The following is a 20,254-nucleotide window of genomic DNA, read 5'->3' on the forward strand; positions in this document are numbered from 1 at the left end:
TGCATAGTTTTATTCGTATGTATTACAACTGTTCTTCAGTAAACGTACTTATGTATTGAATATCTTACGCTCGAGACTAGTAACTTTTTACATATCGAAGAAAACCATAAATGTATGTATTTTTTCAAATGACTGAAATCGTCGCGCCTTCGGTTCACGCAGCAGCCTAAATTCCGAGCACGTTGCGGCGTTGAAAAGAAAAACAGCTATTTTGATGATAAAAGAAATATATTGCAAAACATTTATTTTACAATTGGCAATTTTGTAATTTTTAGAGCTGTTGCGATTCCATTACATATGAAAACTTTTTAAAAAGAAATTCTATATCGTATAAAAACATATGGAATAAAAATGGCTAAAGTAAAATGAAAACTTTTTATACTCATTTCGTGACACACAATGAACGTAAAAAAACGGTTTTCGAATTTTTCTTATTCGGGTGCGATGAGATCTTCTCCGAGAGGATTTACTATATACAAACTCAGCACAGTAACGTCATCGATAAAGTTATCAGCATTATATAAAATGTTCCTAGGGTTAGCGTACTGCTTTTGTTGGTATTTTCTAAATTTCCACCTGAAAAAAAAAGGATATTATTTGTAGATATTATTGAGAAGAAATGTATTTTGAGGATTGGAATGGTAGATATGAAAAAATTATTTATTAATTGCATTAAAGATGGAAAATTAAAATAGTTTCCTGTTGTTGAAAAAATCCTGATTGGAGCATTTCAAAGTTTCCAAATATTTTATAAAGAAAAGGTCAGTGCTATGATCCAATGATTCTTGCTTCTTAATACTCGTATCATTTCTAAAAAGGCCACTTTTTCACCATAAATTACCCAGATTTTTTTTTTTTTTACAAAAACAAGAAGTTGTAAAAGGTCTTGTTTTTCTGTCAAAAATTGTGAAAAATATTTTTTTGCCTATAATTACCAGAAAGTTCTATTGTTTTATTTACAAAAATTCTCACTTCTCAGTCTTTCTTTTTGACAAAAATCTCACTTTTTTCGAGGAGCATCCAAAAGTTTCGTTTACTCGCTAGAAATCACTTTCGTGCTAATTCTCCAAAAAGAATTGATTTTTGTTAAAATTGTCTGTGTATTTCTACATTAAAATATTTTGCTCGCGTTTTATTGTTGCTTTTTCATGGTTATTATTTTGAGCTTTTTCGATTGCTCGAGTTACTTTGAAAAAAAATTGAGTACGACCTCTTTGAAAATGGAAATTATTGAAAGTTTTGCACTCGTATTCACCTTAAAAATGTCAGAGCTTGGTAAAGTTTGTTGAAATGCAGTGAAAATTGTAAAAAGTACAAAAGATCAAAATCTTCAATAATTTGTGATTAAAATTTCTGACACGTTCAATCTTCAAACTTATTGTTGAATTATGGAATGAAAAGATTTCCATAATTTTTTTTAACGTTTTTCCAGGATTTTTTGTTGGCCCAAATAATAAAAAAAATATTCTAATTGCTTTGTAACTTCTTCAGCTTTTAAACGATGTTTCTGTTTTGTGATTTTTCCCATATTTCCAAAATCGAGTTTCATGAGAGCAAAATCTCCCCTCCCCTCCTATAAAATCCATTTTATTTTGAAATAAAAATTAAGAAATGAATTTGAATTATTATTGAAATTTTTTCAAATGTTTCGTGATTTCAAACGAAATTTTGATTTGTGAGATATCGAGGATTTTTTGATGTGTGATTTTCGTAGTTTTCAGGTTTTCTCCCTTTTTTTTTTTTGTGATTTTCAACAGTTCCCATTTTAATTGTTCTGATTTGATTTTTTGTCTGATTTAATATTGACAGAATTTCAGTCGTGTTTTGATAATTTTCAGTCTTTTTCGACTGACGATGAGTCATTCCTTATCAAATCAGTCATGTTTTGGGTTCTTATTCTCCGATTTGTTCACTTTTTTGATAGTTCCTCGTGTTAGGAAAGAAAGAAAATCGTCATCAATGGCTCCTCAAAAATATATGCCAAAAATTTCTAAAAGATCGAGCTTTTTTTGAGATCTTAATTTTCAAAAGCTTGCCCAATTTCGGAGCCTTAATATAAGAAATTGAAAAAATTTCAGGAAGCGTGCGTTTTCATGATTTTTTAATACTATGAACATTTTTTTTTTGAGGAGACTTTCAAGTACAGGAAAAGAGTGGGAGGGGGGTCGGAGTCCCAAAATTTTGGACAATATGTAAAAAATGTCAAATGACGTGTGACACCTCGTTTCATACGTTTTTGAGAGTGCTAAATACGAATATCAACTCATTTTTTTGGTTCGACTTCTCCAACGCCCCTCATTATCCCCCTCCCCCAATTTCCTGAAAATTGAAAAAATCGTGTGACATATGATTCATTACTTAGGTTTTCTGGAGCACTGTATACGAAGATCAATTTATTTTTCTGATTCGATCCTTCCAACCCCCCTCCCCCTTCCTCTCCACACCATTTGCTGAAAATTTGACAAAAAAAATCGTGGTAAATGTAGTTTGTGAGGTTTGCAGGAGCGCAGACGAATACAAATATTATCTTGTTTTTCTGATTCAGCCCCTTCCAACGTCCCATGAAACTTCCAAATGTTCTGAAAATTCAAAAAATTGTGTTTCATGTAGGTTATTAAAAGATTTCAGAGATGTAAGACGACTTGAAAAATTTTGCTTTTTCTACATGTTTCTTCTCTTCGACAATTTTTTTTTTTTGATGATTTTAAGTAATTTTCTGGGGATATTGAGCGAATTATTGAAATATTTTAGAAAATTATGGCAATTTGAATGATTTTAAAGCAATTTCAAATCATTTTGGGGGGGGGGGGAATTTGTGCATGTAATCAAATTTTCACTTTCGTTAATTTTTGCAAATATGATTTAATGTAGTTTTCAACAATTTACCTGGTAATATAAATTTATAAAAATAATATGAGGAATTTGTTTTATTGAATATTGTTTTTTTTTTTGTTGAAAATTTTTTCTTGCAAACTCTGTGAGAATATAATAGCTCTATTGCCTGCTATCGTAGGGTAAAACCTAACTACTTCATGAGGGATAAACATGAAATACCACTAAAGTGAAATAACTTACCTGGCTAGCTCAGCAGGGTGGCGGTGTCTAATTATATTCCACAGAATGGATTAAATACACGAACATCATACGAAATTAGTATATTTAACCCGAAAAGAGTGTCCTTACGGACGTTTAGCAAGTATAAATTAACAAAGCAAGTATAAATTCACATCGATTGCAAGTATAGATTATTCTCGGCAAGTATAAATTATAACAAGTATAAATTATCGCGAACCTTAAAGCAAGTATAAATTCTCCGTGATAGAAGCATCTCCCTGGCCAGACGAAACACAACTACGCCGTTCCACACGCTTGTAGCTGCGTCTAGGGTGCAGCTCCGAGTAGGACAACGCAGTGTTACCACATGGAGAAACTCCTAATTGTACTGTAGGCAGTGTAGACATAGGCATATATTACATATGCCCCTCCGCGGTTAGCTGTGATGTGCCATTGACATCGGAGACAAGCACGGAAAAAAGTAATATATCTACCATATGTGCTGTGCCTAACTGTCAGTACAATTTGGACACACTTCTGCCCCTCCGTACTTTCTGCGATCGAGAATGCACGGAATAAGCAAAAAGGTGATAAATTTAGATTTGTGTTAATTTGGTGCTATCCGCAGCGCCATGTGGCACCAGCTAGCCATCAGTTACTGGCATCCGAAGATGTCAAGTAACCAACGCACTAACCCATAACCACACAACACCACGGACGCGTGCCAAAGAACACGAGACATGATCAAGAAGGTGGAGTTTTGGTAACACCGCATCTTGATCGCAAACGGACCACTCATAAAGGGAGGGGTGTGGAACGCCATAGTTTGCTCTTTTTGAGACGTAATTATCCCAAAAAGGAGCGCACTCTTAAACGCAATCGGTTTAGATTAGAGTGTGTGTTTTCGCCCAGACAGAAGAGACGTTATGCTTGCGACTGTGTTAATTTCCCTAATTAAACGGTGGCGCAAACAGCCAATTTCAGCGAAAACAGCGAAATTATAATGTCCGTAAAGACGTGAATGTCTTTTCGGATTGGGGAGGAAATTTACGACAATGGAGTAAATGCTTGTGGGAAAGCGCAATCGGCTTCGAGTACGACAATAGTACAACTTAAAAATAAAACTTAAAACTACCTACATCTTAATTTCCTATTTGCATTGTTTTTGATAATTTGCTCAAGTTTAACTATAAATAGATCTCGTTTGTTAGTCGATGGTAGTGACGATGTTTTTTCTTGATTATAATTTTCGAAATTCAGTTGAAAAAAAAAAAAAAAATGTGGAAAATAAAAACTAATAATGTAATGTACCAGTAAACCTACGATATATATTAACATCGTCGCAATCAGACAATGTGGCAAAAAATAAATAAAATGTTGCAAAAGAACATGAGTTATAAAATGACTATGATAACAAACGGATAAAATTTTCTAACAATCAAAAACAATAGAAACGATTAATAACAAATAAAAGCGCATTCTTGATGCGGACTACACGGAATGTTTTTACGAGAAAAAATACAGTATAAAAATTGGGTTTTAAGTTAACAATAACAAACAAAAAAAAAAAAAAAAATGAAATATACATCCAACAAAAAAAATAAAGAAACGATTACTTAAAGCTAACATGGGTCTTAAAATTACTATTTACAAACATATGAAAGAACAAAAACAATGAGAAGAGAGTTTTAAGAATCCATTCCCTATTGTGCCTTATTAAGATTACTACCTACATAATGATCTTCGTAGAAAGAAAAGAAAAATATAAAAATAATTTAGAAAGAAAAATGTTGAAAATCGTACACACAAAAATTAAACAGTTTTAAAATTCTACCTTAATTCTAACAGCGTGATATTGGACAAAGATTTCAAAAATTTTAAACAAAGAAAAATAAACAAATTTTGGGTGCGCAAGTTCACATTACCATTTACAGTTCATTATTTTCGAACAGATTTTTAAAGTACGTATCTAAATTAATAAAGGAATTGAAATTATAAAAGTCAATTTTTCACCAAAAAAAAAAAAAATTGTTTTTAGTGTAACATAACCAAAACAACCGCATTTGACCGCATGCAAAATGATACGAATAGCAAATGCTAAAGAAGGGGTGTTTGACAAATGCGTAATTTGCTTTGTCTCAATGACTGGGGTAGTGTCTACAATTAGGGAATTAGTATTTTGTATCTACGCCATTGGTAGCAAAATACTTCGCATTTCTAAGGATAAATCCCTGGAATACATAATTGTACTCTGGATTTTGCCGCGAAACAGGGCACAAAGGGTGTGAAGTATGGGGTTACCGCAATCGGGTATGTTGGATGTGGTGGGAACGAATTATTTGAAATAATAGGAGTACATCAACATCTCAGCGAGGAAGCTGATTTGTTGGTGGAATTTGAAGAAAAAGGCATGAATCCTTTCGAAAGTCGGAATTGCATACGCCATTAGTATGACGTATTTTAAGAGATCCCAAAATATATCTACCACAAGATCTTCGTGGACTAACATGTCGTCGCCGACGGGGATGTAGACGTCTATTTGGACTTCGGAATTAAGAAGATCTTCAAGGGTTTGATCAAGAACGTCCGATTCATCATCCGATTCCGCCATCTACACAGAACGTATCGTTAGAAACAGAGTAATTTAGGAAATCTTGAAATTTTGGTACGATCGCAACCGGATCGTTTTAAGGGATCAATGTGCAATTGACGTGGGATGAAAAGGTTTTAGGTTGGAGACAATCTACCGCAATTAGGCAGATTTATCAACTTCCTTGATCGGCTCGACATCCTTGAGGTCTTCGGGGAGGGATTCTTCTTGACCTGGGATGTCAACTTGGGGAATTTGGACCTGAGCACCGTTGAGGATTTGTCGCCAATTGGACGAATCCAAAATTTCGTCAGTGTTCAGCTGAACATCGAGTGCTCGGTTCCCTTGAACGTACGTCACTGTCCGATCAGGGGTGAAGAGCATGTCGACTTCGTCGGTAAGCGGGGTAGAGATTCGATTCTGGACTGAATCCGCTACCGTGGGAAGTTGACTGGTGGAAGAAGGCTGCGTAGTTCCGCCAATGGAAACTTTGGACTTCTTCTTCCCGTAAGTCGGGATCTTGGGAGGCGGTTTGGGCTTCTTGTTGGCTCCTGGCAGGCTGCGAGACGAGCTTGCCGAGGAACTGCGAGAAGTTCCGCGAGAAGTACCGCTAGCGGGTCGTCGCGTTGATTTTTCGTCAGCACTTTGGGTCGCTGCGTCGAGGTCTTGGTAGAATTGTTGATTCGCCGGGGTTTCGACGCGGGGGTATCCGATTTGACGAGTTGGCCGATGGGCTGTTGTTCTGCTGTGCTACCGACAGCCTGCTGAACAATACCGGCGTAGGTCATTTTGGATTGGACCTCTGGAGCGTAGGACTCGGTTTCTTTTGCGTAATTTGCAAAATCTGCCTCGTCTTGGGCTTTGAGGCGTTGCTGCTCAGCGAGTTTGGCGTCGACTGCTTTGCGGGCTTTAGCGGCGTCACTTGCCGCTTTTTTAGCGTTCTTTTGAAGGGTCATCTGCGCCTTGGCGGTTTCGGCGCGGATTCGTTGATTGTCTTCGGCGATAGCTTTGGCGCGAGCGGCCTCGGCGCGAGCAGCTTCGGCGCGATCGGCTTCTTGCTGCTGGGCGGCGGAGCGGTTGATTTCTTCACGACGCAATCGGTCGCGTTCACGTTCACGTTCTTGCTCTTGCTGTTGCTTAGCTGCAAGTTGAGCTTCGCGGTTGGCAAGTTGCGTGAAGGTGGAGACAGCCAAAGACTTTTCGGGAGGTGCGAGCGGCATTTCGGCGTCGTCGAACTGGCCTGTCGTTTTTCCGGCGACTTGCGGTTGAACGGAGGCTGGTTGACTCTGCTTATTCGACGGGTCGACCTGCATCGATTCGGGAGAGTCGGCATTCGGGACGGTGGTCGCTTTGACGTAGTACAAGCCCGTTACTGGATCCTGTACGTACTGAGGAGGATAATGCGGGTCGTACGGGATCAACACCGTGTGTGGCTGCGCATAACTAATTGTAACTGGATTAGGTGCTGCGCTCGTAGACGCCGTCGTCAAAGCGGTTACCGGTTGGAACGCTAAAGTGGTCACCGGTACCGTATCCGTTGTCGTCGTCGAAGATTTTGTTTTAAAAGCTTGGAATTGCTTCTTCGACGGTGGAATTGCCGGGTTGGAGGTTGGTTGGGGAGCCAGTGCGGACGTTGATGCGGACGCTGATACGTTCGAAGCGGTCGGCTGCAATTGAGCCGTTGCTGCGGGCGTTGAGACGTTCGATGCGGACGCTGAGACGTTCGAGGCTGTCGGCTGCAATTGAACCGTTGCTGCGGGCGCTGAGACGTTCGAAGCGGTCGGCTGCAATTGAGCCGTTGCTGTTATCGTCGATTTCGGTTGAAATGGAGGTGCGGCGGCGTTGAGGGATGACGAAGATGCGGCGGAGAGGCTAGAGCTCGAAGTTCCGGACGCAATTGGTCCTTCAACGTGCGAGTTTTCTTCGTTCTCTGTCGACATCCTTGACAAAGTGGAATCGGATCGGCGGCGAGGAGGAGGGGGAAGGACGATCTCCGGCTCGAAGGGAATCTTGCCGTCAGGGGTCCGGTTCTCTTTACCGATCTGGGGAATGAATTGCTCCCTGATGCGGTTCACCATATGAAGGTAGACATCGGGGGGGAAGTAATAAGGGCCATATTGGTCGGTTTGGGGCTCCAAATCTTCGAAATTGACCGCTACTTCGGGAATCAATTGGAATTTTTGGAAGCCGCCATAGGCCTTCCAATCTCGATCGATAATGTCGATAATATTCTTGGCCGCAATCGGGTCTTGAGATTTAACGATTGGGGGAATGATATAGAGTTCTTGGACTCGGGCAGTACGAAGATACTGGAGCAACCGAGTCCACGAATTGTTAAACGAGCTGCCACTGAGCCGTTTAAAAATGTCGAAGGTGCCGATTGCCACAATCATTTTGGGGGGTAGGGAAGGGAGTTTGATTAGGGCGTCGATCAAGTCCGTAATCGAACAGTCTCGACGGTAGAAATCGGGGTGTAGGAATGGTGCAAACGACTTTCCTAACACAGCGAAATTTGCCATACTCGCTACATGGCCGTCACCGACCATGAAGATGTCGTAGGCGCATAAGACTGCTGAGCAATCGCCATCGGGTTTGCGAATACCAGCAGCCGTCAGAAAATGGGGAAAAGCCGTAAGGGGATGAAAAGGGTACAGGATATCGGGGGTAACGCCGAAGCGTTGCTTGAATTTCTTGCGACTGTGCGCGCTAGGAGCGCACAGTTCGCGTTGGGCAGCTTCGGGGCCTTCGATATTTTCTGGATTTTCCGGTTCGACGTCACCGATGTCTATGGGCACCGGATTTTGGGGAATATTTTGGGGATTGAAGGCGGGAATCGCTTGTTGGCGAATCGCCGCCACATTGGCTCCTCGCCAACCGATTTGGGGTCGAAGGGGGCTCCTATCTCGATCCGCTCGCTGGTTACTAGCATTTCTCGCCATCGGAGAATTACTTTGTAACCGACAGTTCGCGGTGGGATTGAATTTTGATTTTTTGGCTTGAGATGGGGGCGAGGGCGAATTATCGGTTGAAGGGGGATTTACGGCGACTGACATTAAGGACGGAATTTGTCCTGTGCTTGAAGATTTGGCGTTATTTGCCGTGGGGGTTTTGGTAGGAACCTTGGACTCGGGGGCTGAAGACTTGGACGGTGTTGAAGACGACGTGGACGGCATTGAGTCCTGAACTGCCTTCATTTTTAATAAACTGTCGTACCTACCCTTCAGAGCATCGAATTTCACAGTAAGGACGCCATAGTTCCTATCTGCTTCATTCAATTGCTGCCGGAGGGTACGAGCTTCAGCGCGGGTCGTTTCAAGGAGGTCGGTCGTGGCTTCCAGATCATGACGCAATCGGTCATGTTCTGTCCTGTTAGGGATACGACGGGTCGATGTGATGGTTTCGAGGGGGCTGAGTTGGAGTAAAAGGTTCGGTTCACCGCAATTATCATGAATACAACGAAACTCTTTTAGACCTTCGGGGTTACGGTGCTGGGATTCGAAAAGTAGCTTTAAAACGCACGAGCCGTGGTAGAGGTGACAACAGCCCGTAGTGTAGACTGATTCGGCCTCTACCTCCTCGTCATCGGCCGCATCCTCGACCTCTTGCAATTTGATCGGGCCATATTGCGTGAGAGGAGTCTTACAGGCGTCACATAAAAATTCCGTTAATTCTTCCATCTGGAAAAATCAAACAGAAAACGGGAGGGTTGGGGGGTAAGTCAGACGTTTCTTTCGCAAAAAAAATAAATTCTAAAATACCGAGAAAAGCATGAAAAAAAAAAATCAATATACTATGTGTGTTACGTTCGATTGTGTAGGTAGATTAGTTTTATACCTACCTGTTTATCTGTGTCATTTTTCTCGATGCATCGAAGCTTTGAAAGCTTCCACTGGTTTTTCGAGCGTTAGACGTTCGAATGTTTATCTAAGTACTCGACTGATAGCAAAATGACTTGCTTTTTAACGCGATCTTTTTCGCCTATATTATTCGATTTTTGTTGTAAATTTTTACTGTAAATATATTGTTGATTTTTGTATAATTCGATGAGTCCTATTTTATCGTATAATCGTTACACTCACCTTTACGAATGCGTAAATAGACGCAAACAATGTGAGAATAATTACTGATTCGGCGTCGGGAGCCTCCTCAGCACGTTACGTTAACACTTGAATTTAAATATGAAAAGCAAAAAGTAAACGGTGGTACTTACAGTTTCAACAGGAACAAACAACTTAACGAATAAAAACAAAAAATTAAAGATACCGGGCGAATTCGAAAAATAAAAATGAATTGCCCAACGGGCTTACACAGAAAAATTAAATAATAAAAATCGAGAACGAAAAATAAAATAATGAAAATGTAGAAAGTCTTAATTTCGCAACAATCACTTCAAAAAGCGAAAAAGGCGTACGGGCCTTGTAGTAAAGCAAAAATGAGAAAACACGTCAATAAAAGAAAAATCGACACGAGGTGCGAATTACAAAGTACTAGCGAATATTCAAGAGAGAACATAACTCGAGCGAGAACAAATAACAAATGAGGCAAGCGCAACCGGCTTGAGTCGCTCGTCGGTTCAACTTCTTATCGCAGCAATCCTCCCACCCCGTACCTCGTACATCATACGCAAAAGGCAGATGTCTCGGTGCCAGGATGGCGGCTAAAATGCGCAAGCGGCATGTTCAGCCAAGCCGGTTTCTAGGAAAAAGACAAGGACTGAGGATCGCAATACGAGTACTGCGTAGTAGGGTTTCCTAATATTGCGAAATGTGAGAAATATTTACGTTAAGTTTGAAAGTTACTGGTTTTGGATCGCGAAACTTTGTCTGACTCACCTTTTAGGGCTTGGGTTTTTTAAATAGGGATTGGGAAAAACTCGTCATCAAAGTTTGCGGGAAAAAAGAGGGAATTAGCAGGGAACTTTTCTACTTTCAAGACCTCGTGTTAGACGTAATTTGTCTCACGATGTCTCGTCAGTGAAAGTTGTGCTTGAAAGTTGAGTCCGTCATTGGACTCTCTTTCGAATGATTGGTCGTAATTTGACCATTGGGAGCTTCGCAAACGCTAACGGTTCGCTAAGTTTTGGGAAAATAAAAATTCCCGTAATTTGGGAATCACTACTTTCGTTGGTATAAAGATTTCATCATCTTTCACCACTCGACTGGTTTGGAGTAGACAAAGCACCGTCAAACAACTGCGTAGTTGCAAATGAACTATTCAGCTATTTTTCGAGCATGCTTCGACTTGATACGTGATAATAAATGATCGTCTTATCGAGTGAATGAAAAAATGAAATGGCAAGTTCAGCTTTTTCAAAATAAACGTTATCGTCATTTCGAAATTGCCAAATTATCAATCCATCAGAGGTTCATCTCACCTCTTGGGGGGGAAATATGTGTTTCCTTTGATAACACATATTGGGGCATATGTAATATCAAAGTTTGAGGCAAAACAAACCTCTAACAAATTTTAAAATTGGGAAGGGGGAAGTTTGGTGGAAACTTGTCTCATCTTTGGGTATAGAATACGTGTTTTCTTCGACGACACATATTGGGGCATATGTAACATTGAAGTTTGAGGCAAGACAAGTTTCTGACAACTTCTAAGGTTGAGCTTTCCGGTATGCAACTGATACCTGAGAATTCATCCTATCTACTTTGGGATAAAAGTATTGGGTGTTTACGTGATATCTGCCTTGAAGTAGGACGAACTTTTCATTTTCAATGTGTCATTACACTGAAAATTTTGTTGGTAAAGCCGTAAGAGAGCCTTACTGTGGGGAAAATAGGTAAAATTTTGGAAATAGTTTGAAAAATTCCACCAGCCTACACCTCCTTTGTTGTAGAAAATATGCGTTTTCTTGTTCGATAACACATATTTGGGGCATATGCAATATCGAAATTGGGGGGGGGTGTATCCTGATAGAATTTGTCGGGCGTTAAGTGCCCCAGTTGATTTTCGAATGCATAACGTAAATTGTCGCATTTCAAATTTCAACTGATTGCAGAAATTGGGATTTTTCGGGATTTTGGGTTCAAGGAGGGGAGGGTTTTTCTTGAAAAACGTGCCCCAGTCGTAATTGACTGTGGTTGGACAAATTCTAAAAGGTCTCCTTGCTCAAAAACGATGAAAAAAGAAAGTAGCACAAAAACGTGTTATTTAGACGCGACATTGGTTCAAATAACTAGAAATCACGTGAAAGTACAACTTTTCTGATAAGAAAATTCGCGGGATTGTGGGAAGGAGCGTGTACATTTCATTGCAGATGAATAAAATTACACAACTGAACCTACCTGTGGAACTTTCCTATCTTTCTGCTCAGCTTTGAACTTTCGTAATTGAAAATTTATTGCCAAACAGAAATAATGGTGATTTGAAAACGTTACTTGTTTTCTGCTTCGATGAAAACTGAGCTTTCCAGTTTCTTCTGAACGTAATTGTACATTAGAAACTTTGAACTTTCAGTTGGAGAAGCGTTTGTTTCACGAGTAAAACCGAGCTGCTTTGAGGAAGACTAAACCGAGTTTAGTTTACTCCTCAGCTTGCTCAATTTACTCATGAAACCGAACAAGCACTGTAGAGATAAACTGTAATTAGCCTATTCCTCCGGTTGCTCGTTCATAAGCTGCAAATGAGCTTTAAAGTGGATGAAATGAACCGTCATTTGGCTCACTTCTCGATGTAATTAGTAAAATTAGTCATTTTATTTTGTAAAATCAAAGTCATTTACCTATCAGGAAATATAGAAAGGAGGGGAAAAACGAGCTATGAAATAGAACCGTAATTTGGTTCATCTTTCGCTGCTGAATGACTGTTTTATTTTGGAAAAATGTAGACAACTACATTCTCACAAAATAAAAACAATTCTGAATGAAAATTGCTTAATTTGAGAAATAAACGAACTATTTCAACTATCTGGCTTACCTGCGCATACTTCTCAGCATACATTACCGTAATTGGCAATTTGAGAAGAGAGAATGAGTGGCTCTGGAGTGTTCTTGAATACTCACGTCATCATAAGTATTTTGGTTTGAGTTTGAATCTCGATCGTAGAACGTTATTTGTCCGTGGATCAGGATCGCTATCTTGATAAACTGTTGAGCTGAACTTTCGAAGAACTGTTTTGGGTTGTTAGCTAGTATCAACGTCATTATCAATGCTAACTGACTTTTGCCTAACTTTATTTATTTGAGAAAGAAATAAAGTAACGTAATTTGTCTATTTATTTCACCCTGTCTGTGGCTAGTTTACCTGTATGATGATATGTTTACCGTAGCTACTTTATTCTAACGTTATTTGTCAGAATTTTTCACCGTAGATTGATCTAAAAACTGAGAAAATACGTTCACGTCATCGTAACTGCATCTTTACCTGTAAAGAGCCTAACTGTGGTGAATTTTTTCGACGCAAATAGTCAAATCAATTCATATGGTTAGTAAAAGAATAACGAACTGTATTGCAAACGAACACAGAAAGTTAACGCTACGTAGAAAAATAGAACTTAATCTAAACAGCCTCTTCGGTAAACACTTTGAGATAAATCAAAATACAACTAGAGGGAACAAATTTACAGGGGGGAACAAAATAAAAGCATAAACAGTCTTCTAGTTATCGAAATAAAAGTAGAAAAGGAACACAAAATAAAATTGGTATGAGCCATCTTCTTTGCTCAAAGTAAAGTCGATCAAGAGCGGTGCTAACAAAGACGTCATTGTCCTTCTTCGCAATCACTCTTCGGCGGGATACTGAAAGTAAGCACAGTAAGTAGAAACACAGGGAATTAATTATCTAACACTTTCATCCGTAATTGGACTAATTGTGTGAGTGATTATAATTATTCTTACCTGAGTCCAGTACTCGTTGTTGTTTATTACTTGTAGTAATTGCACAATTACCGATTCGTTGATCCACAATTCCAGATTCCAATTAGTAAAGATTCTTTGTATCGATACTCGATACACGCGCTGTCCATTCGGTAACGTTTCGTATTCATTGTAGATCGAAATTGACAGCGTCGCTAAAAGGAACGGTTGAAGTAACAAATCGGGAGCCATTTCTTACCTTTGAAAGCTACCGCTACTGGGCTTGCCGGAAAGTAAAATGATCAAGTACGCAATCGGTACGATGAAAAGAAATGGCTAATCGCGCATTAAAGATGGAAATTTAACACGTAGAAAAGGTCAATTACATCGAAAATTAAAGCAAATTCATCGGAGACATTTGTTGCTTCAGAACGCTATCAGTCATCGGCAAAAATGTGTTTTGGGATTGTTTACTAAAATTCATCGATGTGAAGAAGTAAAACTGGATGGTTTTTGGGAATGGGAAAAGAGAATCGTGCCTTCGCGTTATCGCAATGACAAGACTTCGTGGGAAAACAAACTTTTCGAGCGAATGTCGTTTTAGTTTGCTTGTTGGTCGATAGAATCGCTAGTGGGAAAACGGAAACAAGCGTTCTAGCGGGAAATTCAAATTCCGTAAATTGAAATTCGAATTTTTTGAGCGGGTAATTCGAATTGAATCGCGCGTGGGGTGTTTTGGGTGGTTTTTTACGGCGAAAATTTCAGTCTGCGAATGAAATTGAATTTTTCTGAGTAAAATTAACCCAAAACATTCGTTTCAAAAGCCGTTAAAGGGCCTTTGAAGCGATTTGAAGTGGTTTTTGATGGTTTTGAAGTAAAAATTACCGTAAATTGGCAATTTTCGCAACAAAAATCAAAATTGAGGAGTGGATTTCAGCATGTAGTTCACGTAATTGTAAACTTTTGCTAAAATCTAAGGGGTTCGAAAGCTGATTCAACGCCAGGTACTATGGTTCTGCGTTCGCCAAGTGGCTCTTCTTCACTATACTCGTAAATAGAGCTAGTTTCAGAGTTGCTTGAACTGTGTGAGTGGGAATCTGTTTCTGAGTCGTACTCGAGATCTTGAGCATTATCAGATTCAGTCTCACTGCACAGAGGTCGAATATGAACTACGTATTCATAGTCTGGGTCGCTTTCGTACTCACTGTCATCGAGAGGGGGGAGTTCTTCCTCATCATGCTCGTTATTTAGAACATATTCAGAATCACTTTCCCACTCTGAGGATGAGTCCGAGTCTTCTAGTCCGTAATATGGATCATAAAAGCACTCTTCATCTTCATCTTCTTGCAGGAGTATCTGGTTGACGTTTAGACGGGTGATTTTCTGCCTACTGGGAGGGGGTCCTATCCGCATTTGGCGTTCTAGAATGCGAGTGGATCTCCGGGTTCGTTTCGAGGGTCGGGGGTCTTGGTTTCCCAAGATAATCTCGTCATCGAAATTGAAGTGAGGGGGAAAATCGTTGCCTAAACTAGTTGAGGGCACTGGGTTCGCTGGAGGGGGAACTGGTGCTTTGGGAGTAGTTGTTGGCAATCTACCGCGTCCTTTAGTCGGTGGGGGTTTAGGGATGTTATCCTCAGTCGCAACCGGACTGATTGTGGACTCCGGGGGGAGTTCGACAGAGTCTGGGGGAGTGTCGAAGATGACATTTGCCCCTGTCGAGGTGGACGGAGTGGGGGTACCTTCAATCACGTGATTGTGAGTTTGAAGATTGGAAGTGGATGGCACAGGGTTGACTGAAGGGGGAACCTGTGTCGTGGGGGGATTTTTAGGAGGTCTGCCACGTCTTTTGGGAAGTGAAGAGGGGGAGTTGAGGGTTTCCATATTGTCGTTGACCTTCTTAAAGAATTCCGTCAATGGAATCGCATTAGGAATTTCGGGCAGGTCTGAAAATGGAACAATGGGACTGATGTATGATTGGCCTGCGAGAGGGGGGGTCTCAGAGACGCTATCTGCCCCTGTCGCGGGTACCGATCGTGTTTTCGGTCTACCGCATTTTCTGGGAGGTGGCACAGGGGGTATGACCTCCTCGTTAGTCTCCGTAGAAACTGAGGTTGGTTGAGAAGAATCTGCACTCTGAGGGATGTGTGAATGCGTCTGGGACCGTAATGAGGACCTTTCAGCAGCACTTGCCCCTGTCGAGTTAGCAGAACCTGATTCAAGGTCGGCATTCACCGCCAATGGTGCCGTAATTGGCTCCGGGTGAATTTCAACCTGAACTTGGACTTGATTTTGGAGAGGGATGTCGTTGACGTTATTGTCACCGCGGAATGTTGCTCTTAACTGCGCACGGCGGTCTCGGGCTTCATTCATCAGCTGTTTATGGACAGCTCGGGAAGCTTTGGTGACTTGGTTATAGGTCAAGTCGACACCTTGGGGATGGGGAGCGTTCTGAGTCTGATCGATTGCGTTATTTGCATCGTCATTCTCATCAGCGCTCTGGTCGGAGGGATCATCTTGCGATTCGAATAAAAATTCGCGAATTCTGTCTTCGATATCGCGGGGGTCGAGATAAGATTTCAAGCAAGTGTCGGATCTCATCTTGATTAGGTTGTCTTTAGTCAAAAAGAGCGTTAATTGGCGGACGTTAGCTATCCTATTTACTGTGGTGCCGTCAGTTGGCGACAGTAGATAGCTATTCTGGCCAGCTCGTTTGATGACTATAAAGGGGCCTGTCTTCTTTTGGTAGAGTTTGGCTGAGGTCTTTCTGAGTCGCTAGGGGACTCGGTGTGTATGAAAATGAGGGCTGGGTCTCTAAGAATCGCAATTCTGGGGTTTTCTGCCGCCTTCGTAAATAGATTGCGGTAGAATTTGTATCGATTCAAATAGACTGGGGTTTCCTTCTTTCGGCCAGGGATGGGCTCCAAAATACGAGGTTTCACTACCGGAAACATCAGTATGATGAATTCTGCTCCCTTTTTAAAGAGAAGGTATAAGACTTTGAAGAAATCCTGCTCAATGATCGTGTATGGGCGTGTGCTGTAATTAAGCTCAGCCTGGCACATAGAAAGAATGAAGTTTCCGCCATGTGGGAATTTGGACTCTTCTATGGCACTATATAGACGTGGGAGGCTGATTTGGTCACGTAGGTAGGGTGGTAATTGGGCAGGAAAATCTCTATCTCCTCTATATAGGTAGTGAGCTAAACTGTCACCTACCCATATGAGTTCAGAGAAAATAGTACGGTCAGGGGCTAAGGGGGAATCGCAACTAGACGGTGCCCCTATCGAGTCTAGTTTTATTGGTTTTCCGTTGAGTCACCGTCACTTGGCTTCTCTTCAGATTGATTGGGGGTGGTTGGAGGGTTTTCCTCCGAGTCTGATTCTTCTGACGATGAGCTGCAATCGGGCTCAGGGTCATAAATCGGCTCTAAACCGTCTTTATGGAATATGAAAGAGACTGGGATTGGAATTGGTGGGGGGTGTGACGGAGTTTTGGGTTCAAATTTCTCTCTAGGTTTCTCAAATTTCGAGCCATTTGCCGATTTTGAGGTGCCTGAGCGAGATTTCTGTGCGTCATTAGCACCTGTGGAAGGAAGTGCTAATTGCTTCTTGGGTTTAAGACCTGGGTTGGGATAATTAGCGATGTTCTTGTTGCTACCGAACTTCTTTTTGGGTGTTAGGGTGATTAAGACGTCATTGTCCTTTGTCCCACCTAACATTCTCCTAAAAAGTTTCTGCAGGTCTTCTGTGGTAATGGGTTCCTGAGATTTTGCATGCAAATGATGCAATATATCTTTCGAACCTTCATTGTTCCACACTGGGGTGCCTAATTGCTGGTATCTGGTCTTGGTGTAAGCAGGGCCAGAGAAAACAATGGGAACCTCATTTTCCGGATCAACGTCATCGTTGGCGAAAAATTCTAACTTGCGAATTAGCTCTTCGATAGACTGGCCCTCTTTCCTAAGATACATCTTGTACTCTAAGGGAGCCTTACTGGTGAGAAGGTCGACGATTTGATCTTCGATGGCGTACTTACGCTTCATCAGCGTGTTAGCCCAACGAATCATCTCGTCAGCCATCTCTTTGGGACCAGGGGGGGAAATGAAGCGTAATTCGCATTCTTTCAGTGCGGCATTTTGATGAGCTTTGTCCCAGTAGAAATCGAAAAATTTCTGGATAAGAATATCGTAGGAACGTACATTCTCTACTTTATTCTTCCAGGTTTGAGCGTCTTTCGCTTTGACAACACCTTTGAACGCGAAAATCTTGTGCGATTCGACAATATTCGTGTTTTCAAAGTATTGTTCAAATTGAGAGACAAACTCGTGTGGGAAAAATTTCCGGGACTCATCGTAAAAAATACCGGCACTTTTTAGGGAGTTGGCATCCATGGGCAGGGTTTTAGACTTGAATGCGCTACCGGCATTGTTGCAATCGTGAGAACCGCCAAAATGGGTCTTTTTCACTTTTGCAAGTTCGGTAGCTAAAACCTGACAAGCCGCAACATGCCTGTCCATTTTAGCATTCCGTTCTTCCCTATCTCTGCGAAATTCGTCTGCGGTGCTCGCCGCTAATGCGCGAGCTTCCGCAGCGACGTCCGCAGAGGTCGCGGCGTGTTCTTCAGCCGTCTTGGTAAGGTTGTCAGCCCAGTCACCACACTTTCGTTCGAAAAGTTTGAACTTTTTGGCGACTGACTTGATCACCTCGGTATTGTCATTTAACACCTTGGCAACCTTTTCCTTATCCTGTTCGAGGTTTTGGATGTACTTATCGTGTACAGCCTGGCCTGTGCGAATTTCCTTAATCGTTTGAGCGTGCATTGACCACGTGTCCCTAAATAATCCGATAAGAGGATCATTTGGGTCCACGTTTTCGGGGATTTGCAATTTCAGATCAGAAGTGTCCGTAATTAGACCTTGCTGACGCTGAATTTGCTGGTCTGACGCATCATCCGACTGGGAAATCGCATTCGACTTAGGTGGAGGGGGAGGGGGGTCAGAGGGTATGGCGATGTGGCTGGAATCAGAGGCGTCGTCATCAACTTCCTCTGAGTCCTCTCCATCCGCGTCAGATTCCTGAGGAGAAATGGGGGAATTATTCCTACTTTCGAAAAGTGACGTAAAAGAGAAAGGGCTTGAATTAGGCGCAATTTCAGCCTGTTGGGCAGGGGGGTCGGATACATCTTGATCGCCATGTAGATCGATGTCCGATTCCTGCTTTTTCCTATAATTGGGACATGTTTTCTTATGCCTAGCGAGAACACAGAGACAATGGACAAATCTAGGTCTAGCACCTGTACTATTTCTGGTCTGAACGGGCATGTCGAAAATAATCACAAGAAAAAACAAGCGAAAAAATGCACAAAATTGAAAAGCAAATAAATAGCAGAGCGAAAATATGCACGTAAATTAAAAGCACACAAAAGCAATAACTACTAAATATATAAAAATACCTGGTACAAATTAGCTGGTATAAGGAGGCGCGAAAAACGAGAGAATAAAATGCACACGAGGTGTAGAGAACAACTGCCGCGGCAAGAAACGACTAGATAATGCGTCGGAAGGTAGGACGCAGCTGCAGCAGCAACGAAATGGCGTGATCCGAGCCAATAACGGTCGGCGCGCGCTTCTCTGCTTGCAACGTGGCGTGATCCGAGCAGCACTGTGATCGGGTGAAGGCAGGGGGGTAACCACTGTCTGTTGGCGCGTTTTTTCACTGCTTGCTACGTGGCGTGACGAGCCTAGCAACGAAAATGGCGCGTTTTCTACCTTAACGGACGTTTCAAGGGCGTGACAGGGGTAGCGGGGGGATTGGCTACTCTACACAACGTGTTGAAGGTCACGTAGGCCGCAAATATACCTACGTGGCGATTTTTATAGGCAAAAAACTACTCGTTTTTCAGTTGCAAATGAACTAAAATAAATTGAAAATAGTTATTTGCAATTGAAACAATATTTTCTGTACTGGGTGGTGGCAGGGGAAGCGGGGGTATTTAGGCTAATCTGCACCACGTGGTAATAGTCACGTAGGCCGCACATGTGCTTACGTGGCTATTTTTGGGGGAAAAAATTTGGAATTTTGAAAACAGTTGCAAGTGAGCTGTTTCAAAATCGAAAATATCAAAATGCAATCGAATTTGATATTTTGGGGCTGGGGTGGTGATTGGGAAAGTGGCGTGATAGGCTACTAACTTGGCACCATGTGTTGGCTGTCATATAGGTGGCTGATGCAATCTATGTGGCAGTTACAAAATATGGTAAAATTAATTCAAATCAAGCTGTAAAATAGCCTGATTGAATTTTCGAAAATACTGGTATGAAAATAATACCAATATTCGCGTGTTGGGTGGTGACAGGGGGAACGAGGGGGTCGAACCTACTGTACACCACGTGGGAATAGTCACCTAGGCCGCAAATAGGCCTAAGTGGCTATTTTTGAAGAAAAAACGAACTCTTTTAGATTGCAAAAATGAACCTTTTCGAATTCGAAAATATTAACACGTAAATGATATTAATATTTAACCTATTGGGTGGTAACAGGGGGGCGATGGGAACCACTTAACTGTACCACGAGGGACCAGTCACGTAGGCCGCAAATGTGCACCACGTGGCTGTTTCTGAAGCAAGAAAAAGCTCTTTTTCAGTAGAAAAAGATACTTTTTGGGTGTGAAAATATTAATATGCAATTGATACTAATATTTTCCGCGAAGTGTGGCTACAGGGGGAGCGGGGGTCACTACCTATCTGTACCACGAGGTAACTGTCACGTAGGCCGCATATGTGCTCCACGTGGCAGTTGTTGGGGTGATTTTG

General features: G+C 41.5%; 1 protein-coding gene across 2 annotated transcripts in view; it reads right to left on the reverse strand.

The window, feature by feature from the left end:
- Positions 1-209: 209 nt before the first annotated feature.
- LOC135848292 (uncharacterized) overlaps positions 210-20,254 on the reverse strand; it is a 290,491-nt gene continuing 270,446 nt past the window's right edge. For both annotated transcript variants that reach the window (XM_065368179.1, XM_065368178.1), the window contains exon 6: positions 210-576. In XM_065368179.1, coding sequence (XP_065224251.1) covers positions 482-576 — 95 coding nt within the window. In that variant the 3' untranslated portion in view covers positions 210-481. The remainder of the gene's footprint in view (positions 577-20,254) is intronic.

This window comes from Planococcus citri, chromosome 5, assembly GCF_950023065.1.
Source record: "Planococcus citri chromosome 5, ihPlaCitr1.1, whole genome shotgun sequence".
NCBI classification, from domain to species: Eukaryota; Metazoa; Arthropoda; class Insecta; order Hemiptera; family Pseudococcidae; genus Planococcus; species Planococcus citri.